The sequence below is a fragment of the Natator depressus genome, chromosome 3 (genome assembly GCF_965152275.1).
Source record: "Natator depressus isolate rNatDep1 chromosome 3, rNatDep2.hap1, whole genome shotgun sequence".
Taxonomy (NCBI): domain Eukaryota; kingdom Metazoa; phylum Chordata; order Testudines; family Cheloniidae; genus Natator; species Natator depressus.
Genome location: NC_134236.1, coordinates 168,128,982 through 168,155,095, shown reverse-complemented (window position 1 = coordinate 168,155,095; position 26,114 = coordinate 168,128,982). Strand labels below are relative to the sequence as shown.

General features: G+C 40.1%; 1 protein-coding gene across 5 annotated transcripts in view; it reads right to left on the bottom strand.

Moving 5' to 3' along the window:
• The window catches only part of LPGAT1 (lysophosphatidylglycerol acyltransferase 1), a 143,953-nt gene that overhangs the window by 38,539 nt on the left and 79,300 nt on the right, over positions 1-26,114 (bottom strand). For all 5 annotated transcript variants that reach the window (XM_074949300.1, XM_074949302.1, XM_074949303.1 and 2 more), the window contains one exon: positions 7,841-7,967. In XM_074949300.1, coding sequence (XP_074805401.1) covers positions 7,841-7,967 — 127 coding nt within the window. The remainder of the gene's footprint in view (positions 1-7,840; positions 7,968-26,114) is intronic.

Genomic DNA, 26,114 nt, shown 5'->3' with positions numbered 1-26,114 from the left:
TTTCTAAAAAACCGACTTCTATAAATTCGACCTAATTTCGTAGTGTAGACATACCCTTAGAGACTAACCAATTTATTTGAGCATAAGTTTTTGTGAGCTACAGCTCACTTCATCGGATGCATTCAGTGGAAAAATACAGTGAGGATATTTATATACACACAGAACATGAAAAAATGGGTGTTATCATACACACTGTAAGGAGAGTGATCACTTAAGATGAGCTATTACCAGCAGGAGAGCGGGGGGGGGGGGGGGGGAAGAGGGGGACCTTTTGTAGTGATAATCAAGGTGGGCCATTTCCAGCAGTTAACAGGAACGTCTGAGGAACAGTGGGGAGTTGGGGGGGAATAAACATGGGGAAATAGTTTTACTTTGTGTAATGACCCATCCACTCCCAGTCTCTATTCAAGCCTAAAGTTACCTGTATCCAGTTTGCAAATTAATTCCAATTCAGCAGTGTCTCGTTGGAGTCTGTTTCTGAAGTCTTTTTGTTGTAATATTGCGACCTTTAGGTCTGTAATAGAGTGACCAGAGAGATTGAAGTGTTCTCTGACTGGTTTATGAATGTTATAATTCTTGACATCTGATTTGTGTCCATTTATTCTTTTACGTAGAGACTGTCCAGTTTGACCAATGTACATGGCAGAGAGGCACTGCTGGCACATGATGGCATATATCACATTGGTAGATGTGCAGGTGAACGAGCCTCTGATAGTGTGGCTTAACCTCCCACTTAACCTTATCCTCCCCGCCCCCCCCCAAGTGCCCATGAGCCCCAGAAACAACCTTCTTATTTCTCTTAAATATTCCCCCTCCCCTACTGAGCTCCAGCACCCCTATTAGTCCTAGGGACCCCTCCCTAACCCCCCCCCTTACACTTTCTTCCTCCCTCACTAAACCCCAACCCTCCAGTAGCTTCCCTCCCATGGGGGGTCAGCTCCTCACTCACAGGGGCAGGGTTTTCAGAGCAAACAGTTCCTTCCCCACAGAGCTTGGCTTGGCTCCCTGCTCCTGCAATTGTGATCTGGAACACGGTGCCACTCAGGTTTGGCCCAGCTGCCCCTCCATCACAGCCAAACCTGATCAGTGTTTTCCCCCTCATTTTATTTAGTTTTTTATTTTTATTTTCATTTTATTTCATGTTATTTTGCATTTGCAACAAAAGACAGGGCTCTGCTCATAACTACAGAAAAGCTTATGAGGAAAGGATAATTCTGTATTCAGTGCAGAGTTCGGATAGTGTGCAGTAACTCAGGAGTGGGACCATGCATTGAAGGAGAAAGAAAAAAAATTGAACAATCCATTTTGTGTACTGATGGAGACAGGTCCTGTGGAAAAATTAGAATGTGACCATGTAAGACTATTATAATGCATATGCATAAAGGAGATGAATGAAGGATGTGCAGGCAGCCTCAATTCTGGTTTGCATGCTTGATTTTGCAAGTTTTACTGTTCTTTTAACAGTTTTTTTACATGTAATAAATACATGAGAAGGACAATGGGTCAGTGGAACATTTTGTTGTCACCCATATCAGTTTTAGATCTACCATTCAGTCCTTTTGCCTCTCCACTTTTGTAGTCCAGTATAGCTCAAGAATTAAGGCCATACCAGAAAACACAGATTATAAATAATAAAATAGATTAATAAAGCAGGAATGGCAAAAAGGCTCTTATCATGGTCTCTTGAATAATGAAGCACATAAAGATTGTTTGGGAGAGAAGTGGAAGGAAGTGGAGGGAACAGTTGTGAAATAGATGCATCTGAAACAAACCGTACCACCACCACACCTTTCCTCCTACCACCCAAGAAAATATGAAAATTAACTTTTTTACATCTCACTATTCACCCCCTCTTCTACAGCATTAAAATACTTACTACACCACTCTAAGTTTCCATAAAATGGAGATATTTTTTAAATCTTACAAATTGGAAAAAAGAAAATAAATAATGCTGGGCTTCATATTTTATTGCACCTTGTGGCATAAAGGAAAAAGGGCAGGAAAATTCAAATTAAAAAAAAATCATGAAAAACGTAGGTAAGTTGTTCCATTTCCAACCCTTCAAAATGGTAACTTTTATTGAAAAAAAATTTTTTTTTTTAACCAGCTCTATTGAAGATTAAGCAAATTCTATCCACTGCTTCTCTTTATCCACCATGGTTGTTGTTTCAGAGTAGCAGTCGTGCTAGTCTGTATTCGCAAAAAGAAAAGGAGTACTTGTGGCACCTTAGAGACTAACCAATTTATTTGAGCATAAGCTTTCGTGAGCTACAGCTCACTTCATCAGATGCATTCAGTGGAAAATACAGTGGGGAGATTCATCTAGTACAATAGAAAATAATATTTCCCCTTTCCAACCAGGGATGGAAGTGGGGAGGGGGGAGGGAAGGAATAATGTGACAGGGATCAGGCTGGCTGTTAAAGGGTGGGCAGAAATGGCAAAATAAAGTTGTGTGAGTGGGTCTAAATCTGTTTCAGAATAGTTTCTGGTTAAGAACTGACACAGTGAACACAAGACAGCTGCAACCTTTGTATTTTTGGACAAGTAAGGCTGTGAGAAGAATATATGTATGAAACATTCCACAGGCATACAATCTGGCAACAGTCTAAATGGTCCAGCTGCCTATCTCAAAACAAGTACACAAAATCAAAAGAAACCAATGCAAATTCACTGGGCTTCAATTAACCTGAATTCTCATTTCTGGAACAGTTCCAATATTGTGACAGAAGAACTAAGATTTTCATTAACACTGCAAGCTACCTCAATGACAACCGTTTTTCTAACCTGTGATCTATTGTTCTATTAGGTTTCAGAGTAACAGCCGTGTTCGTCTGTATTCGCAAAAAGAAAAGGAGTACTTGTGGCACCTTAGAGACTAACCAATTTATTTGAGCATGAGCTTTTGTGAGCTACAGCTCACTTCATCGGACACACACACACCTCTCTCTCTCTCTCTCTGTCTCCCCACAGGTTCTCAAAAGTTCTGACAATTGCAGTTCCAGAAAAGATTTCAAGCGGTCAAAAAAAGAGTTGTCATTGAAATGCAGCTGTGCAACATCCAGCCAAAAACCATCCTAGGCTGATAGGGGCTGAGAGGTTGCATACTCTAATTCTGAGGAGAAAGAAGCAGGTACCAGTCCCTTTTTGACCATGCAGTCAATTATGTAACAATATTGTCTGACTCCATGGAACCACTATGGTAGAGTGAGGTAAAATAAGAAGTGGAGAAACAGTTCTCTGATCAGAGGATGCCCAAGGGGAAAAAGACACACATTAAAATGGGTGAAATTGGTGTTCCCTCAGACTGGAGGTGTACATTTTTGACAGTGAGGGTAATTAACCACTGGAACAATCTACCAGGGGTCATGGTGGGTTCTCCATCACTGGCAATTTTTAAATCAAGATGGGATTTTTTTTAAAAGACCTGCTTTAAGATCTATGAGGGCAGGGAGAGTCCTATGGGCTGTGTGATAAAGGAGATCAGACTAGATGATCACAGTTGTCCTTCTGGCCCTGGAATCTCTGAATCTATAACTAATTTGTTCTTATGTGTGTATTTATTATTCAGAAAAGTTAATAGTTAATATTATTAACCTGATATCATTGTGCAGAACAAATGCATTTTAATTCAGTGCTGAAAGTGAGAAGGAAAGTTGGGGGCATTTCTGAAGTGCTACAGCTCCCTATAATGCCATTACTCACATTACAAGAAGATATATGGGACAGTGGCTCCTGGGCCAGCCACACAGGCTGCTGCTTAGGCGGCCCTAGGTAACTGGCCCCAGGGCCCACCCAAGCAGCAGCCGATGCCGCTGGCCCTGGGGACCGCCTAAGTAGTGGTCCTGGGGTGGCCGGAGCAGCCGCTGGCAGCTCCCCCACCCCAGGCTCTGCTCCCCTCCAGCAGGGGTCTCCCCCCCCCCCAAGATTTAGTCAGGGGTATTTATGGTGTAAGTCATGGACAGATCACAGGCCATGAATTTTTCTTTAGTGCCCGTAACCTATATATGACTTTTACTAAAAATACCCATGACTAAACTGTAGCCTTAACTATAGTATTATTGGTATTTCTAGTTGGTTAGTTAACCAGTGTTCCAGGTTAGATAACTAACTACTGCATAAAATGCAGTCAGATTGTATGAGGTATCTTTCAAAATCAAATGTTACTTTAAATATTGTGTTCTTGAAAGTGAGATGCTGACAGCATAAACAGAGTCAAGGCCTTGTGTATTGTGTGGCAGGCTGGATCTAAATTCTGTGGCAAGGCCCCCTAGTTAAGAACGACCCTACTGGGTCAGATCAACAGTCCATCTAGCCCATTACCCTGTCTTCCAAGTATGTTATGTGCTTCAGAGGGAATGAACAGAACAGGCACTCATCAAGTAATCCCTGTTGTCTCTTCCTAGCTTCTGGCAGTCAGAGGGTAGGGACACCCAGAGCATGGGGTTGCATCCCTGACCATCTTGGCTAATAAGTTTATGGAGGATAGGTCCATAAATGGCTAATTCTTTTTGGAAGCTTGTTATAGTTTTGGTCTTCGAAACATCTCCTGGCAACGAGTTCCACAGGCTGACTGAGCTGTGTGAAGAAGTACTTCCTTTTGTTTGTTTTAAGCCTGCTGCCTATTAATTTCATTGGGTGACCCCTAGTTCTTGTGCTATGTGAAGGAGTAAATAACACTTTCTCTTTCCAGTATGGCAAACTGGAAAATCTCAAGCAACTTCAGGTTAACTAGGAAATGGAAGTTTTTACTGATAAATATAACCTATATAGGAGACTTTGGATTATTATTTTGATGTTAAATACAATTCTACACCATCCCCAAATTTTCACTATGCTGTGGAATTTTATATTTAAACATGTAAGTGCATTATGGAAGTTATCAAGGGGAATCTAGAGGGTTAGATAGCTGGATAGGAGACACCTGGAGCCTTTGGCATTTGTGGAGGAGTGGGATGTAGAGGCTTTTGGCACCGAAGATGGGATTCATTCCCTCTCTCTCCTGTTGTGGACAGGGACACAGGTGACTAGATATTTTTGGGAAAAGGGACCTGTATTCCTAGGGCCAGATCCTCTGCCCTGCTATAGCAGCTTCATGTTTGCTGCTCAAAGCAGGCTTAAACCCATCTTTTAACAAAACAAAACAAAAGCATGAGAGGAGTTCCCCGAGGTGGAGAAATCCTCTGGTTGCATAGTGCAGCTGTAAAGTTCCTATGCCAATATCTCCTGGGCCCTGGTATAGGAGGAATGGGCCACGAGAAAATGGGACCTAGTCAGGGCACCCCTAAACCCTGGCCAATTACTAGCTGCTAACAATAGCCTAACATGACGGTACATTATCTGCGGCCGGGGGGGAGAGGCAGAGTCAGGCCTGACATTCCCAAGAACAAGGGAGAGCAAAGGTGATATAACACCACTTTTTGTGCCAAGTATAGCTCAGGGTTATGCAAATGTCCAGAACCCAGGAACTGGAAACAATGGTTTCCTGCCCCAGCAACACTTAATTAACTGATTTCCCTCTGCAACCGCATCCAAGTAAGATGGTTAAATTGAACGTTTCTGATAATATAATTACAAGCAAAATAATCAACAATGTTGATATTTAAACTCACTCACTCTCTCTCTGTAGGTACTTTTTATGGACCCTTCCTCATAACCTTTGAGCACCTCCCAGTAATAAACTTCATAACCTCAGAGTATAATGAGACCAAAGGAATACAGTCAAGATCAGAAGAATAACTGCTTGACTGTTTTTCAACCCAAAATATAGAGCACAGAGAAATTATTATTATAGTGCAATCAGTGTTCGTGCCAACCATAATTTTATGTCTCCTTACAATCTAGTTTCATGGTATGAAAATTAAGAACATAAAATGAATGTTCAAGATTAACTAAATTTAACTACAATGAGACTAATGTAGCTCATTTCTAAATTTCAATTCTATTGCTTATGGGGTCTTCAAAAGCAGCTAGTTTGCCTCATTCTGCTAATGTAGCTTTTATTTAACAGTTTATATTAAGTGCTTTGTTTTTAAAAGTCTATATTTATTTAAAATGTCCTGAATATGCATTAAAATTGAACATATTGTTAGAATAGTGCATGAAAGACCATCACAAGCAACAATGATACTTTTCTTGTTATAAAAATATCTGCCCCACCTCTCCTTTCCTTGGGCCTGTGAGTTGCTCCACACTGCCACAATAGCTACATGTGTATTTTCAGTACAGAGGGCATGCCCAGTGACAGTATTTAACTGAATACATAACGCAGTTAATAAATGCCAATTTAATTTTTCAGGAAACCTATTCCACTGATTAGAACAAACAGTTAACAAAAGGCACCCCCCTCCCGCTTTTTAATTTGAAGGATCATTTCAAGGCTGGTGCCAACCTGGTCTGTAGTCAACTGTTTACCCAATGATACGTATGCAACCTGTTTTCTGGGAAACAGGGATTAATAGCTTTTTCACAGCCAACATTAAGTCACAACACTATTGACAGTTTCCTTCCAATGAACCCATTCACAGAAAAATTGTGCCCCCTCCTTCCCCCACACCAAGCATTAGTGAAATTCCCTGCTTTGCTTCATTGATTTAGAAGTAGGAGAATGATTATGTGCTTCCAAAGTCAATGGTTTCATTTTGTGCGTGAGTGTACATGCATGCGCCCGATCAAGGGATGGAAGTGCACTGCAAAACTTTTAGGGGGAAGGTTTCTTTTCTGAGCTATCCAACCAAGAGCCTCACATGACAAACAGACCAAGTGAACAACCTTAAAATAAAACTATTCAATTTTCCTCTTTCATGTGCACCCCCTTAAAATTGAACTATATCACTTTTCTCTCTTGGGGGAAAAAAAAATCCAGACAAGTCACCAGCAGATAGACTTCTTCCCTCATTCACTAAGTTGGTCCCTTCAAGAAGGGGCTAGCATAGGAGGAATTCTCTTTTACCAGTGTCCCCACCTAGGCTCTTCTGGGATGCTGTCATTTCCCTAATGCTACTCTGCTAGCTCCCTTAGCACCAGCTTTTATCCAAAAAAGGGCTGTCTTGGTTAAAAGATTAAATGGAAACTGAACTCAGCTTTCAGCAGTGAGGTTAACAATCACAACGTTGACTGTGTGAGCAGTTCGCATACACAGACACAAGCTGTGTTCAACACCACGTCAGCTGGTTCTGGGTAAACCCTGAGATTTACTGATGGTCCAGCTAGCAGGATATTGAATGTGATTTTTCCCTGTCTACCCTCACTGCAAGGTCATGGTCCACATCTAGTTAGTTAACACTATTCCTCAAGACTGTTTCAACTACATACTTTTCTAACAAAGACAAATGCTCCCTGGCCGAAAGCACCTGCTGTGAGCACTGAGTAGCATCGTGGGTTTCACAGAGTATGACCATAAACTATTTATTTTCAAGCAAAATTAACCCAGATTCAAGTTTACTTAATGGAAGAATCGTATACTTAAAAAACAAATTGACTGGTTATAACCTCCTTTAAGACGACAATTCAGTTTAGGTGACACTTAATGATCAACATAGAAGGGAAGCCAGTTATAATGCAACTGCAAACAAACCTACACAGTGAGGTAAAACCCATATCCTGTAGAACACTGTTTTAATAGTAGTTGAGTGTAATCAGTCAATGAGCACAATACATCACACTATTCAGAAACCTATAACAGCTTCCCAAGTCCTGTGTCTAACCAACTAGACAAACCACTTCTAAATACAGAAAGTAAAGATTTTACTACATCTCTCCAATATTCTGAAATGTGCTGTGCAGGACTCAAACTGATTTTTAGGCCTTATTTCAACGGTGTACTAAAACTTTATTTCCTACCTGTAATATACATGTGTGACAGTCGGTCGTCTGTAGCCAAGAATCCAGGTCTGGATGTCTATAGGTTCTTCATTAGGGTAAGCAATGGTTGTATCTATCACCCACTGAAGACCTTTTGATTTGCTCTCTACGAATAAAGTGGAAGAAAGAAGATGGGGTGTTAAAAATTAGACCAAATTATATTCCATTGGCTTGACATCCATTCTAGTGTTACATTTCCTTAATATTATATCACTTAATTTGTACAAACATTACTTAAATCCCCCCAAAAATCAGGTAGATCAAGAGAAAGACTAAGGACATGGTGAATAACATTCTATGTAAAATCTCAGAAATATGGTCAAAATCTCAATGTAATAACTAAACAATTAGTGTAATTTTTATTGACATGATCTATGGCAGGGGTCAGCAACCTTTCAGAAGTGGTGTGCCGAGTCTTCATTTATTCACTTTAATTTAAGGTTTCGCGTGCCAGTAATGCATTTTAACATTTTTTAGAAGGTCTCTCTCGATAAGTCTATATATTATATAACTAAACTATTGTCATATGTAAAGTAAACAAGGTTTTCAAAATGTTTAAGAAGCTTCATTTAAAATTAAATTAAAATGCTGATCTTACGCCGCCGGCCCGCTCAGCACGCTGCCAGCCTGGGGTTCCGTTCACCTAGGCCGGCAGCAGGCTGAGCGGGGCCTGCGGCTGGAACCCCGACTGGCAAGGGGCTGGCAGCCAGAACCCCAGACCGGAAGCAGGCTGAGCAGGGCCAGCGGCCAGGACCCCAGACCGGCAGTGGGCCAAGTGGCTCAGCCCGCTGCCACTCAGCCCGCTGCCAGTTTGGGATCTCGGCCCTGCCCACATAGAGTGGGTATCTACCTTCTCCCTGGTTCTAGCCCATTCTCTTCCTCTCTCTCTTCGCACTGAGCTGAGGGTGGGAGTGCACTGAGCACAGGGCTGAGGGTGAAGGAGTAGGCTGGGGGTTGGGGTGTAGGGCCTGGCCAAGAGCTAGAATGAGGGAGGGGGCTCAGGGTTGGGGCAGGAGGTTTGGGTGTGGAGTGCTTACCTGGGCAGCTCCCATTTGGTGCAAGGGGTGCAGGTGGGAAGGTGGGGGTGTGTGTGCAGGAGCTCCCGTTTGGTGCTCAGGGTGGGGGTGGGAATGTGGGGGGTGCAAGAGTCCGGGCATGGGGTGTGGGGGGTGCAGGAGTTAGAGCAGAGGGCTGGGGGCATGTGAAGGGGGTGCAGGAGTCAGGACATGGGGAGGCTGGGTATGTGGGGGGGCTGGAGTCAGGGCAGAGGACTGGGTGTGTGTGAGGGGGGTGCAGGGGTCAGGGCAGGGGGGCTGGGGGTGTGGGCTAGGGTCATGGGGGTGCTCCCAGCCCCCTGCCCAGAGCCGCTCACGGCAGGGAGCTGGAGGGAATATGACCTGATTCCACCCCCCTTCCCCAAGGCCCCGCCCCCACCTCTTCTCCGCCTCCTCCCTGGAGCAGCGAGCTGCTCAGCTTCTCCCCCTCCCTCTCAAAGACCATCAGCTGATTGGTGGCAGTGAGGGAGAGGAGGAGAGGCAGGAACCTAGCACGCTGGGGGAAGAGGCGGGGGGGGGGGGGGTGGAGACGACCTTGTCTGCCCTGCAGCAGCAGCCAGCAGGACCAAGCTTCTTCACCCTGCCCCTGCGGTGGGGGCGGCAGCAAAGAGCAGGCCAGGGCGGGCAGGATTTTTAATGCCACGCTGCTGCCTGCCGGGGTCCCGGCCTGGGTTTGGCAGAGGGCTGAGTGGGGCTGGCGGCTGGGACCCGGCAGGCAGCAGCGTGCCATTAAAAATCGGCTCGCTTGCCGTGTTTGGCACGCATGCCATAGGTTGCCGACCCCTGATCTATGGCTTGTGTCCCAGCATGCTCACTGTTTCACTTTGTTTTTGATACACTGCTTTTTATATGTACTTATACAGAAAGCCACAATATTTTTTTAAAAAAATTTAAAAGTCCCCTTTCCTACATTATTAAAGAACGCCACCATAGATTATAAAAACTGATAGATTTTTAGAAACCTCAAGTCACATTTAACCATTTCTGCAGTTTACTTTTTCATTCAGTTCATTCTGTATTTCATTCAGTTTGGGCAGTTTAATTTGCTGCTCTCTCATGCATGAGCACAAAGTTGCAACATTTGGTTTGCAAACAATGCAGACAAAAACATACAAAAAAGTTTTAAAAATTAATCTCTTTTAAAACATGTCAGGGGAAATATTTCTGTTACCGTTAGGTTTTTGTAAAAGCGCTCCTTCCCCTACACTACTCCAAAAGATGGGGAAAAAACACCTAAACCTAAATATTTTTTAGATTAATATATTTATTGGCTTTCCTACCGCATTCACCACTGTATTATCTGAACATACATAAATAAATAATTTACCCTCAAGACACCCTTTTTAGGTAGGGAAGTATTACTGTCCTCTTTGTACAGAGAGAGAAACGGAACCACAGAGATTAAGAGACCTGCCTAAAATCACATGGAAATTTGTGGCAGGCCTCAGAATAGCACATTCCCAATCCAGCATTTTAAGCAAAAAAGACCAAGAGAAAGATCATTCCCTTCTCCAAGTGTCTTGGAGTGAACAAAATTTTTAAATTAAAACCCTTTTTCTTTCCAGAAAACAGACAACTCAAAAACACAATAAAAAAAAGCACAATAAAAAAAGCAGGTGTTATCATCATACTAATGAGATAATAGGAAACTTGGTTCAAAACCTAAAAACATTTTCATGAAACAATTTTTATATTTTTGAATTTTCAAAACATTTCATCCACACTATAAAACTAGTAAAAAAAACCCAGCAAACATCTACTGCAAAACAATTCAGTTTTTTAAAAAGGAATTTCAGAGTTTCAACCATCGTCAGTAAATATTGATTTTAATTCTGACCAAAATATCAAACAGTGGCCACTATAATTAGCTGAATAACATGAAGAAATAATTTAGAAAGATGAGAAGAATGACTCAAGTCATATTTTTAATGTTAGCCGTGTGTTAAATTCAATCTAATGCTAAAGTAATTCATAGCAAAGACAAAGCAGTTCTCTCTCTTTTTACGTATATATACACATTTACCTGAAAAATACAAAGATAATGAATTTATTATTTTCCATGATGTGAAATAAAAACGAACTATTAACACTAGTCTTATTATGGGGTGGGAAGCACAAATCATTACTAGTAAGATGTGCCAGAAGAATACAAAATAATATTTTAACCAAAATCTTTGTATTTTACAATACAAATTGTTCTAAGTTACTTAAAAAAAAAGTAGTAGTTTAAAACTGTTGTCTCAACACCTGATGGTTTGGACTCCATCACTGCAGGAAGGCCACTGCTGCCTCCCTCCCTCTTATGTGTTGCTTTCCTACTTGCTTGCCCTAACTTAGTAGCAATTGCGGTGCAGTGCTGTGTGGATGCCTCAAATCACCTCCACCTCAACACAAAGAGAAACCACAGATCTGAGTCCTGCGACAAACCACTAGCCCTAACTATAAAAGGTCTTGCACTCTTTCAGCCTTTCACAGACCTCAGCTTTTAACATGGCAGCTCTTAACTAAATTAGTTACTATCGCATCCCACCACAAAGATACCAACTTGTCAAAGTCATAGATACACTTTAAATCAGGAATGTGAAGGAATCCATGACTTCAGCCTTGTTCTTTCATTTGAAAACTTACAGACACTGTCAACTTGAATTTTCTAACAGTTTTCTAATAGAAACAGTTTTCTAATAAAGCATTAATTTATTAGTTAAAGAGGAGTTAAACATTGCTTCTTGATGAAATGTTATTTACTGGCATATCTAAAATTATGTAAGAAAAAAATTTTTTTAAATGCCTTAGTAAACAAAAAAAATCACAAGTACGATGTTAATAAATGTGATTAACTAAAACTATCTACTATCAAAAAAGCCAGAAATTTAAAGAGAATAGCAAGGGCAGTAGACACTTTGTACGGTTGCTGGCAAAGTCAAATACTTGACGCAATATTCTGGTCATTAAAATTTATTGTCCCATAAGACAGGAGTTCACACAAATGTAAACCAACACAAATGTCAGCATTTTCACCAAGTAATCATATTTCTGTCTCAACATTTTATTCCTACTAATGTTTACAATGTTACAATTAACCCCTACAATTGCTAGAATGGAAAAAAGATTTATTTTTTGGTACATTTCTGGATGTATAGTCAGTTTCACTGGTTTGTTGAATTGCATTATTTATGTTCTCCCTGAGAAAGGGTTTCCAATAACAGGAAAGCTCGAGCTGATACTGAAACTCAAGAGGAAGCAAACTGTTGCACAAAGACAGAGCAGGCTATGACCGCCTGAGCAGGTTTGATGGCGTTGCTCTCAGGTCCATCCAAAAAGACTTCTGAACCCAAGAAATGATTAAAAAAAAAAAATCAGGGCATGCTATTTGCTACATCAGCAAACTGATCTTTTTGAAATAAAAAAAAAAAATTAAAAACTCAAGCTTACCATGCCCCTCTTGGTTTTGTTATGAATTTGAATTGAAAAATCATTCTTAGATGGCACTGAATGTTCATCATACATAAGGGAGAGTATGGTTCTGTTTTGCTTAAAAAGGTCTTGGCAATTTTCACTACAATTTTAGTCCACCCCGCATCAGAATTTAAAATCCTGATCGTTGAAAGACAATTGGACTTCCTAACACATAGATAAGGCATATCTACACAATAAATGCACAGCCCCACTTTTATGATGGGCAGAACCAGGCTATAATTTTAATTCCGTTTTAACCTAGTTCATAGTTACACACCCATTTAGACGTAAAAAACATGGGGCAGTGTTGTAATTGGAGTCCTGACAATTTGTAGTGTAAACATGCTTTACATGCATCTGTTCAAGAAGCCCTCCCTCCAGCTCTGGTGTGACCAGGGCAACCACAACCATCTCTGGCAGCCAAGCTAGTTTGAACTTTCAATTTCTATTAAAAGACTCTCTCAATCTGCCTTTTTGGTAGAAGCGGAAATATCAAACAGCCTGACTACCAGAGAGCTCTCTGAAGCAGCAGCTAGCTACAACAACTTTGAAACTGACCTCTCTGGGGGTTGTGTTTTCTCCTAATGAGGTTTCACCTGGGCTGCTACTTTCCAAACACTTTACTGTAAGCCATATTATTTTAATCTTTTAGTTTCTCTTTGAATAATTCAGAAACATTCACCCCCCTGATCCTTCTCTTTTAATAGAGGATGAATGTTCAAAATAGCCTGCAGGGATCCCATTCACATTCAGTTCTACACAAACCATGTAGAAGTAGGCTACCTTGTGAGAGGTACATACCATGCCCTATTGTTTTTTCCAAGTACTTGGACACACACACAAAAATAAGGATAATCAACAATCAAGGGAATATTTGTTTGGCCAGGAAAGCAAATCAAAGGAGAAACTAAGTAGTCTCTTAGTGTACTTTTTCTTCTGAAATAATGGTAGTGGTGAATTTTCATAATTATTTCTTCCCTGTTCTCATTCTATCAGGGTGGGCGGGTCCTTTGATCTTCATATCAGTGCTGAGTAGTGCCCAAAACTTGGCCTGCGGCAGTGGCTCCCCTTAAGATCCTCCTTTATTGCTCTATCTTCCTCCCATAGAGGACACTGACTGGCTCCTATGAGACAGATTCAGTGGGGTTCAAAATTCTCCCTGCTGGCCAAGTCCAAATGCTTATTAGTTGAGTTTTAAAGCTTATTAGACTCAGGCTGACCATCTGGATCCACCGAATTTTGGGCCCTCCTTTTTCCTTTGAGTCATTTGGCCTTAACCAGGAGTGGGAATTTTGAACCCCTTGGAATGCGTGTGTCCCAGTAGATGATCAGCATCACCCATGGGAACAGGGTAAAGCAACAAAGCAGAATGTGAAGGGGAGGGACTGCCTCTGACAGAGTTCGGTGACATGCTACCACTGGGCTCTGATCTGAAAAGCAAAGAGTCCACCATCCATGTACAGAGTCAAGTTTCAGTGTGTTGTTGATGGTTAATTGTACTTCCCATCTTATGCACTAGCATGTCGACAACATGTCCAGTTCTGAGGGAGCTAATGTGCACACTCATCCCCAGGCCTGATAAGAGGTTGTTTACCAGCAATTGTGGTTGTGACAGCAGCACAAATGAAACAAACAGATGTGTGAACATAGAGGAAGGTAGGGGGATGGAGGGATAGGCCCAAGGTTTGGTGTTTTTGCTCTCTGGCTTGCTGAAAAGACCCCCTTCTAATCATCAAGGAAGAGGAAAGCCCATAAAAATGCTTTTCTTTCCAATGATTTTTTTAAAAAATAGATCATACTATTTAAAAGATATGTATCAGAAAATTATATTTTAAAAAATTAGTGAATTAAAGAACAGTGCAACAGTGTATCTCCTCAAAAGAGAAAAGTGAATTTATGCAGTTCTCTAATAAAGCCATTTCTGAAAGTTAAGTAATAAAGATGAACTGGACTACATTTGAAGGCCCTAAGATCTGACTTCAACAAAGATAGAATCAAATGCATAAAAAAAGCCTGTTATCAGAGTCTGCTAAACAGTGGATTCTAACACGGTCTTATTTTACCAAAGCAAAGTTTGTCGAATTAAACTCTGGAATGTATATCTTCAGTGACCAATGGGATCCAAGTCACCATGACTTGCTAGCTTTTGCTTAGTAATATTCAAATGCAGAGACTTCTAAACCAAACAAAGTAACATAAACCTGAATTCTACCAGAACATTTTTCTGTTTTTAAAACCCGTCAGAGAATCAAGTCCAGTTACTTGGAGAAATATAGCTTTGCAAACAGTTCAGAGACACAATCTGAAAGGGACTTTTATAGGCCCCTTGAGCATACATTTAAGCACTTGTTTCCTCTGAAAGAAAATCAGTCCATGGAGAATTAGATTACTGGTGTATGTGCAGCATGTATTTTACCTATTACTCTCTACAGATTCCTCTCTCTGGGCAGAGAGCTCCAAGTACAGCATCCTGATGTGGGACACTCTGGATTCCTCAGCAGGGTTGCTTTTATCAGGTGCCAAAATGAACATTTAAATCTTTCTGTATGCAGACAGACAGACGGCACTTCCTTTCTGGCATCAAGGGCTCTCACTCTTAAGGACAACAAGCCATCAAGCCTTGGCAGCAATTTCACTAGACATTTTTCCTTTTCACTCCTGGGAGAGAAGTCCTGTACTTTCAATGTGGTTCATTTAAAAAAAAAAAAAAGTTTCTCCAAAGAGTGCAGTACAGGTAGAAGAGGAACAACTCACTTGTACTTACATAATTTAAGTACTTAAAGAAACTAAGATACATTTCTACATAGATGTCAGCTATAGGATTAAGGTTCTTGGATCAGGCTGAAGAAGAAGTATGATCAGAGACCTAGAAAAATGCTGTTCACGTGAAGAGAAATTGAAAATAAAAAAAGTGAGATTCCTTACCTTAGCAAGAAGATAAATAAAAGGGGATATGATAAAAGTATATAAAATAATGAATGGTAGAGAGAGGACAGATCAGGAACTTCTATTCTCCCTACCTCATAACACAACAAAATGAGGGCACTCAAATTAAAAAGTAGGAAATTCAAACCTTACAAAAAGGAAATATAAAGTATAACAACACTGTGGAACTCATTGCCATAGGATGTCATTGAAGCCAAGAACTTAACAAGGCTCAAAAAGGGATTGGATATTTACATAGATACTAAGAATATCCAGAATTGTTATAATTAATGACAAGAAAAATTTTGGAAGGAGTATTGAAACCTTGAGTTTCAGGGTTTAAGCCAATCTCGAACTATTAGAGACCAGATGAGACCTATGTGTGGGGCAGATTATGCCACATCTGCCCACTGTGGGTTCTTACACCTTTCTCTGAAGCATCTGGTTCCAACTGCTGTCATAGACAGGATACTTGACTACAGGCAAAATAATGGAGTTTTAAAGAAGAGCAATATCATTAATGCCAATCAACATGGGCTTATGGAAAAATAGATGGCAAACTAACTTGATAACTTTATGATATTACAAGTTTGGTTGATAAAGATAATAGTGTTGATGTAAATAGATGTCTGTGACACATCTGACTTAGTACCACAAAACATTTGGATTGAAAAATTAGAATGATGCAATCAACACTGCCCACAATGAACTGATTAAAACTGGCTGATTATTACGTCTTAAAATGCAATTGTGAACATGGAATCATCATCAGACAGGATGTTTCTCTACTGGGGTCCTGCAGGGATAGGTTCTTAACCCTATACTATTTATCATTTTTATAAAGTGACCTGAAAGAAAACAAAATCATTAGTAATCAAGTTTGCAGATGACAAACATTGAGGGTGTGGTAAATGATACTGATAAAGAGCAATATGGATTGCTTAGTAAACTGAGCACAAGCAAACAACATGCATTTTAATATGCTGAAATATAAAGTCATACATCTAGGAACAAAGAATGTAGCCCATACTTACAGAATGGGAGGGAGTCTATCCTGGGAAGCAGAGTCCCTGCAAGGACTTGGAAGGTCATAGTGGATAATCAGCCAAACATGTGTTCCCAGTGCTACTTCTAGTGTGGCCAGAAGGGCTAACGTGATCCCCTTGGATGAATAAACAGGGGAATATCAAATAAGAGTAGAGAGGTTATATTACCTCTGCATTTGGGATTGGTGTGGCCACTACTGAAATATCATGTCCAGTTCTGGTGTCCACAATTCAAGAAGGATGTTGATTAATTGGAGAGAGTTCAAAGGAAAGCCTTGAGGATGATTAAAGGATTAGAAAAGACATGCCTTATATTGAAAGGCACAAGGAGTTCAATCTACTCATCTTAACAAAGAGAAAGCTAAAGGTATGTCTTCACTAGCACCGTTAAAGAGCTGGCCTCGGCAGTGCTTTAACATGGTTGTGTAGTTGCGGCATAGTGCTGGGAGAGCTCTCTCCCAGCACTATAAAAACAAAAAAACCAACAAAACCCACGCACCTCCACAAGGGGAATAGCTATCAGCGCGCTACACTGGCACTTTACAGCGCTGAAACTTGTAGCATTCAGCGGTGTGCTTTTTCATACCCCTGAGCGAGAAAGCTGCAGCGCTGTAAGCGCCAGTGTACACAATCCCTAAGGGTTGACCTGATCACAGTCTATAAGGAGAAGAAAAATTTCATATGGGCTTTCAATCTAGCAGACTGGAGGAGATCAGACTTGATCACAATCATTCCTTCTGAATGTATAATCTATGACTAGACAGACTGCTGGTCTGATCCTGTATAGCAATTCCTATACTCGTAAATAAGCAGGTGACCTAAAGTTATTGAAGAGAAATAACTCACTTATCAAAATTTTGACACACTACATAAACATCCAAAGTTTTCAGGGTAATTAATGCTTCATTTCCCCTAATAAATCCATTAATTCCTTAACAAATGGAGACTATCCTATGGATTCAGTATCTGAATTACTATAACATTGTGCCCTATTCCATCACAAAAAAAAAAAAAAAATCTCAGAACACAAAATTATAACTAAATCTAGAGATTTCTAGCAAGCATATCTGATTCAATGTATAATTCACACAATCTATCATTAGTCTATTTAATGTTAATTGAGATATAATTTTACTGAATATGAACATACTCAGTGTTTGCCACTGTTTTTTCCATTATGGAAATTGCTTTCCTGTAGTTCTTTTTCCCTGATGTATATTTCATCAGATTAACACTCTTGGATCCATGCTGCTAGACCAAGACTAGCCAGGGACTTCAATAGCTCTAAGGTTTTTGAGCATGTCAAGTAATTGGGGTGTACCTCACCAGATACCAGTACCTATACTGTCCTCAGGCTCCACAGGGGTTATTTTTCAAATGGGAGGCAAACTCCCAATAACAACCACTTGAACTATAAAAATCAAGAAAAATCCTCCCAAAATCTGAGAGGTCAGTGAGCGAGTGGTAATCTTGGTTTGTTTTCTGGTAAGATGCACAAGATATTTTCTTTTCTCAAAGATACAAATCCTGCTAGGGCTCCCATGATGTTCTCAAGAGTGGAAATCCATGTCTCAATCTCTACCCACCCTGGAGTCAGGAAGGATTCTAGATGTACAGATGTAGAGCGGTACCTGGTTTGGAATGATCATTTCATGGTCAAAAAAAGTCAAACATACCTGTCTCAGCCAATACGGGGCTTTTAGTATCACTGACATTTGCCTGTCCAGAGATTTGCCTGTCCAAGACTGGTCAGAAAGCTTTCTACCAGAGATACTGGTGGGAAGGCATATGGGAGCTTCCTCTTACTGACAGGGTCAAGTCTTTTATATTAAAGCAATATGAATTAAAAAAAAAAAAAAAGACTTTTCAAAAGGCTGCCATACTACATTAAAAATTCCTGTAAGGTTTTGTTTAATTTAGGTGACCTTTATCCCTTAACATGGGAAGGCCAACAAGGGGGCAGGTTGCAAGACAGGAAATTATCAGGTGTGGACTAGAGTATGAGCAATAAAGATTGAAAGGAAGGGACAGATTTCAGAGATGCTGTAGAGAAAGCAGTGAAGGCTTCGGTAACTGCTTGGGTGTAAGGATAAAAAAGGGGTTGGGGGCAAAAAGGAGTCAGGTCTATTTACGTAATCTAAGTATTTCTACAGTGCCCATCATTAAAGTGCAAGATGAAACTATGATTGTGACCTTGAATGATGGGAAAGACAGTGACAGAGCAGGGGACTGAGGAAAGATCAACTCTGTTTTAGCCATATTGAGTCTGAAATGAAATGAAGACATTCAAGAAAGAGAGGGAAACTGTACTTGTTAATGATGGTAGTCTCTCCTATGTTAACAAAGCCACTTCTGTCTTAGAGCCTCATCCAAAATTAATTGCAGTCAGTCAGTGTAATGGCTCCTATGGACTTCAGTGGGTTTAGGATCAGACCCTCAGTGAATCTTGAGTCAGACAAACCTGAGCAATATTACTGTCAGGTGGGTACGCTTCCTTTATTCCTCTTAATGGGGTCCTTCCAAGTCTAGCTGTGACTGTCAAATGCCTACACAGCAGTAGGTAATGTTTTCTTCGATGTAGGTAGGTACATTTATCCAATTAATGTCCAGGCTTAGCAGTCTGTGAAATTTTACTGCAAAACTTGGGTAGAGCTAGCTACCTTTATTCCAGATCTGGACTAAATTTACTAGGCCACATCTATTAGAGAGATTGTTAATTACAAAATATGACAAGCTGTGACAAATTCAGGAGACAGCATGTAGATACTAATTAGAACAGAATTCCCTGGACTCTTCCTTTTACATGATCTTTGCCAAATCAGTAACCTCTCTAACTTCATTTCATACTGTAACAATGGAAGGAACACCTACTTCCCTTTACTTTAGGCTGATACCTGTGCATGATGACATAGCAACATTTGAAAAGTCACATGCAGTTTAAAACAACAAATCTCACACTTGGATTACTGCTCAGGTAATTAAGCATGTCTTCCTTGAAAACAGAGAAAGTATGCTGCCCTAAGGCAGCCCTTTGGATTTGGCAAAGCCATGTCAAGCTTTAATTTTTAATTAAAAACGAAGTGTTACTTCAGTGTTGGTTGTTAAAGTATTATACTGAATGTTGTGCATATTTTCTTTGTTAACCAAGGCCAGCTTGTCTGAGCTGCCAAATCTTAATTGCAAAGGGAAAACTTTAAAAACTAGGTAACTGTGGCTGTTAGTAGCAACATGTTGCCTGCACATGATCAGACAATGCGAGAGGCACAAGGAACACTTGTTGTCCCAGTAGAAACCAGGATACTGATGCAGTTTTGAAGTTTCTGGCTTGTTTCCATTTAAAATTCATCTCTTAATAGCATTTTAACATATATCTTTATTTTTTTATATTTCCTCTAAAATCTACTAAAAAAAGCTAGACAGTGTTTAGACTAATTCCTTATTAAACAACTGGATTGTAAATTATTTATATTTTATCTAATTTTGAGTTATGCCATTATTATGTTGTCACATTATCAGGTGACCCTGCATGAATAGCTAGCCTAACATGGGTGAAATTCCATTAGGGTCACTGGAAAGTCAGTTTTCCCTCTAGATTTGATCTGCAACCTCAATATTACACAAGATCATTGATCTCTAGGCAAGAAAGCAAAGAAGATTTTTGTTTACTTGTAAGAGGAATATTTATTTACAAGAACACATTAAGAATTTAATGTTAAACGTTCACTTTTTAACTAAATATTCTCCATACTTCAGAAGGATAGCTCCTGCCAGTTAACAGGATAACTCAAATGGGCAGATATTTAGACGACAATAATGTGAACCAGACAATAGCCTCTCATACTGGATATAGTTTAGGGGAAATTTCACCCCAACCCACATACTTCTTCCATAAAAATAAAATGAGCCCTTTTCTCTCTTTTTTATTTTTAAACAAATACCTAATGTATAATCTTCTAAAATATGAAATTCAGATATTGCTTCTGTTCTCCCCCCCTCCTTTTATTTCTGTCTTTTCCTCTCTCCACATATCCTTTTCCTCTGCCACTCATTCTCCTTCACTCTGAAACAAATAGGGAAATCAATGTAAAAAATATTCTTCACCTCCCACTGTCCTTCACTTAAAAAGTTTCCAGAGGCAGTTGAGGGGGGTACAGGGATGTTGTTCAAGGATTCCTCCAACTAGTTTGTCCCTATTACTCTGCTCTTCTCCCCAGAAAGGACACACACACACCCCTTCCTCTGACATTCATCTCTCTGGAGCTCTATTGATGCTACTCTTAAAAGGGACAGGTTTCAGAGTAGCAGCCGTGTTAGTCTGTATTCGCAAAAAGAAAAGGAAGACTTGTGGCACCTTAGAGACTAACCAATTTATTTGAGCATAAGCTTTTGTGAGCTACAGCTCACTTCATCGGATGCATTCAGTGGAAAATACAGTGAGATTAAATTGGTTAGTCTCGAAGGTGCCACTAGTACTCCTTTTCTTTTTTCTTAAAGGGACAGATTTAGTTTTCCAATTAAGTTAATTGCAAAACTTTTATTAACATCAAGAGGAGAAAATTTAAGCCCTCAAGTGTCCTGAGTTGGCTACTCAATGTACATCTTCCCCCAGAAAAAGGGAGAACACTAACTATGTCATACAGGAAGCCCCTGCAGGCATGAGGGAGAAGTCTGGTTCTGAACTGAGGTATGTTGCCACTGGACCAGACCAGCCCATTTGTTCAAGTTTCATCTCATACACCTCTCCAGTTCACATGTAGGAATAACACAGACATAGCACACTGTGGCTAGCACACTTGGATGGGGATGCAAAGTGGGAAGGATGAAGGAAAATCTTAATCTCCACTTCACATCCTAACCTCCACCCAGTTCCCCAGCAGTGGGAAATTATGGCTGTGATTCACTGCACATGTCATTTCACCAGTAGCTCAGGCCAGCAGAAGGGAATCTGGGAATACCTGGATGGCTGATTAACCCCCTCCCCCAGCCATCCTACTCTACAAACAGAACATTACATAATTGGCAAGTGGCCTTATTCTCAGACGTGTGAGCAGTAACCACTAGTCAATGGGAGCTGCAGGTGCTCAACCACTCTGAATGTCAGACCCTATATACATTATATTTCAATCCATGTTCCCCTAAACATCTAGTACTGGCTAGTGGTAAGATGTTTACTTGACAGATCAGCAGTTTGAGTAGTTATGTCAAATCCTATAGTGTTCCAAATAAAAAGTAAAGTACAGTTTAGCTGAACTATTAAGAATGTTTGTAGGAATAACAGAAAGGGTTAAATTTACTAATACAAAACTGTTCATTTAACGTTTTCAGAGACTCCTCTCAGAGACAGATAACAGACCTAAATATTAGCGATCATACTTCAGAGTGAGAAGTAAATCAGTGTTCCTGTTTACAGGATTTTCTATATTCTTTGTTTTATGTTAATTAAAAGTATAATACAAACATAAGCTTACATAAGTACTCTGCTGCAGAACTAGAAAAGAAGTTTGAGAACAAAAGTCTTCCTCCTTCCTTATTAACAACTTATCTGCTTAACAACTACTAGCACTAAGCAGTCTGAAAATAACCTAAGAACAGAGTAAGCAATGGATAATAGCACTCTTCAGATATAAAGTCAGAAAAGTAAAGACTGAAATAAGTTAGTTGGCAATGTTACATTCAATAAAGTAATCTACAGAATCATAGAAATGTGGGACTGGAAGGGACCGCAATAGCTCATTTTGTCCAGTCCTCCGCACTGAGGCAGGACTAAGTATTATCTAGACATGGGGCTCTCAAACTTCATTGCACCACAACCCCTTTCTGACAACAAAAATTACTACATGACCCCAGGAGCAGGGACCGAAGCCTGAGCCTGCCCAAGCCCCACGAGAAGGGGCCAAAGCCAAAGCCCCACCACCCTGGGCAGAGGGGGGGCAAAGCCAAAGCTCAAGGGCTTCAGCCCCAGGCAGAGGGCCTGTAACCTGAGCCCCGCCGCCCAGGGCTGAAGTCCTTGGGCTTCAGTCCCGGGTGGTGGGGTTCTGACTTTGGCCCAGGGCCCCAGCAAGTCTAGGCCAGCCCTGGCAACCCCACAAAAACGGGGTTGCGACCCACTTTGGGGTCCCAACCCACAGTTTGAGAACCGCTAATCTAGACCATCCCTGACAGTTGTTTGTTTAACCTGTTCTTAATAACTTCCAATGGTCGAACCCTCCCTACGTAATTTGTTCCAGTGCTTAGCTACCCTTACAATTAGGAAGTTTTCCCTAAGGTCTGACCTAAAATCTTCCTGGCTGCACTTTAAGCCCATTACTTCTTGTCCTGTCCTCAATGGATAAAGAGAACAATTTATCACCCTCCTTTTTACAACCATTTATGTACTTGACAACAGTTATACCCCCGCCTCAGTCTTCTCTAGACTAAACAAACAGAATTTTTTCAGTCTTTTCTTGTAGGTCATGATTTCTAGACCTTTAATCATTTTTACTGCTCTCCACTGAACTTTCCCCAATTTGTCCACATTTGTGCCAAACTGTGGTGCCCAGAACTGGACACAATACTCTAGCTGATGCCTCATGACTGTGGAGTAGAGCGGAAGAATTACTTCTCACGTCTTGCTTAAAACACTCCTGCTAATACATCCCAGAACGATGTTTGCCCCCACACACACTTTTTTTTTTTTTTTTTTTGGAAACAGTATTACATAGTTGACTAATTTAGTTTGTGATCCACTATAATCCCCAGATCCTTTTTATGCAGTACTCCTTCCTAGAAAGTAATTTCCAATTTTGTATTTGTGAAATGGATTTGCCCTTCCTAAATACAGCATTTTACATTTGTCCTTATTGAACTTCAGCTAGTTATTTCAGACCATTTCTCCAATTTATCAAGATCCCTTTTAATTCTAATCCTGCCCTACAAAGCACTTGTGATTCCACCCCACACCAGCTTGATAACATCCACAAACTTCATACTTGTACACACTATGCCATTTTCTTAATCGTTTATTAAGATATCAAATAGAACAGGACCCAGTACAGATTCCTCTGGGACCCCATTCAATATGCCTTTCCAGCTGGACTCTGAACCATTAATAACTACTCTCTGAGTAGTTTTCCAACCAGTTGTGCACCCACCTTATAGTAACAGAGGAAAGAGTACCAGGTAACTCATGAAGTGAGAATCTGCAAAGCTTCCCTTAACTGGCAATTTAATCTAAGAACTCACTATTTAGGAGTAAGCTAATGAATAGATTTACAGCATCAGCGAGCCATCTCCAAGTCTGAAAGGTCATAAAATAAAGACATTCCCAACAGTGAAGCTTCCCGAGACAAAACCCCTGACCAGATCCAAGAAGGAAGCAAGCAGAGATATCATGCCTGATGAAACAGGAAGAGTAACCATCATCACCAAGAACAGAGGTAGAAGAAGACCCTCACAGTTCAGCTGGAGTACCTGTCACTATCCCCCAATGAATCCCATTTAGTAACAAAGAGCTGCAAAATCAGACTAGAAATAGGCTTTCACCTGACACACACACATAAATACATATCTATAAATGTCTTAAAAAAAACAAAACAAAAAAAACCCCAAAACGCTAGATGCATGCCTTGCTGAAGTTTAATTCAGCTGAGACCCATGATATTAGCATTGAAGCTCCAGTTATGTGATTCTACTGGTAAGAGTAACCTGCCTGCAAATTGAAGTGTGTATTAAAAGCACTTCATAGAAATTGCAAGTGATGAACTTAAATTAAGGCAAACATTTGCTGATATATATAATTGTTTCCTTTAATAACCGTATTCAAACTTATTAACAGCTGATCATTTTTGTTATGCTCAGAGTTGTCTGAATGTTTTTACTGCTTCTTATGAAATCTATGAAAAGTGATGTGGATGGTTATTTTAGAAAGCAAGGTACTGAGCTGTTTTTTAGCCACGGGATGATGAGTTATGTGTGGTCTTTTTTGGTTTAGCTAGCTGTAATAAAATAGATATGTTTACTTAAAGTCAAAACTTTTAATTTAAAGAGCATGAGTGAAAAGACTGTTTCAATGTAGTGAAACAGCCTTCTGATAAATTCCTCTACTATTTTGTTTAGTCTCAATTTTAGGGATCTTAGCCCTTATATGTTAGTAAGATGGCGACTGAAAGTTTATCCATTTTTGTGGTATTGCCCTTACTGCACAAGTGATTTTCCGGTCCACTGTTATACATTATTTTAGTTGTAATGTATGTGATTGTAAAGCTGTAAGAAACATGAACGTATTAAAAAATCCTAGTAAGATCTTTAACCTTGTATCACAACTTATAAGAGGCCAGAATGAGCAGTGAATTATCTGCCAAGTCTCTAGGGAGACAAGTGAGTTCAAATGTATAACAGCAGAAGCAAAACTATGAAGTCTTTTCTAAAAAGCTGGGTAGAAAGGACAACAGCACATTGTCCTTCTCAAATGGCTCTCAACAAAGGAACTGGATATAAACTCATTTTTCTTAAAAGAAAGCTTACATTCTAAAGACAACATTAGAATGTTTTTCTGCATTCATGATTATTTTTAAGCATCACACAAGGGAGCCTTGAAGGTGTCTTATCTTCTTGTTTATTTGGATGCATGGCAGCAGGTGGGGAAATGTACCAATACTAGGATTTTTGCTTTTCATAACTGTCTCTGTGGCCAAGGAGTGAGGGTGAAGTCATCAGCCACCAGGGGGTGAAGGGGGAGGGAAATCATACTAGTTACATATACCACAAAACACTGTTCTAAAAAAGCATATCTCATTGGTAAGCAAAGTTATAAAGCAGCACTTATTAGCTTTTATTCACAGAATCTAGAAATAGAGTGCACCTAACAGGTCATTTAGTCCACGCTCCTGCCACTGGTGGATTATTCTCTGTTGCTTATTTATTAGCATTTGGTCAGCTGTAGTTTTACACTTTCCAAAGAAGAGAGTTTGTAATTTCTTTTAGGAAAGTTTAGCATAGGCAAATGCTCTTTCCCCCCATAACATTGTTTGTTAAATAAAAATTGGTTTTCCTTTAGATCATCTCAGAGAATTGATTCTGTCTCCATTCTGTATGTAGTTGGAGAGAAGAACCCCAAGTATTAAGGGATGCAATTCACACAGCTCAACTTGCAATTCATTTTAAATCAGAACACTTCTATCTCCAAAATAAAAATCAACCCCTATCAGTAGGCCATCTCTTCCCATTTCCTAGGTAGGCAAGGTTACTTTCATCAATAGGGTTTGCTCCCAGTCTTCTCTATCTATTTCAATATATCCTTTTGCATATATACTTGAAGACCAATCCCCACACTGTTTTGAAAACAAAACAAAAAAAAAAAAAAAAACAAACAATAACTGATGTGCCGGGTTTTCATAAAGCAAAGGATGAATCCCTACTCTCAGATTTAGTTATGATGTATAATTCTTTAGGTACAGTTACACATAACACTAGTTTCAATATGGAAAAAACCACTGCCTCTACTATGAGTGATGGAAATCCCATAATTATAGTCAAGATAGATCTAAACCCACTGACTGTTTGAAAATGCCAAAAAGCAAAAAAAAACTTAAGTGACTAGACAGATTTAAAGCCACAACTATCAACCCCCACCACTAGGGTCCTGGGTTACACGGTCACATTATTCCCTCTCCAGTGCAAACACTCCAGGACAAAAAGTAGTATTATTGATTTCTTAGAACTGCTCCACCATAAAACAGATATGAAACAACCCTTCACATCTCAAGACTCAAAATGAAAAGTTTAATCACAAAA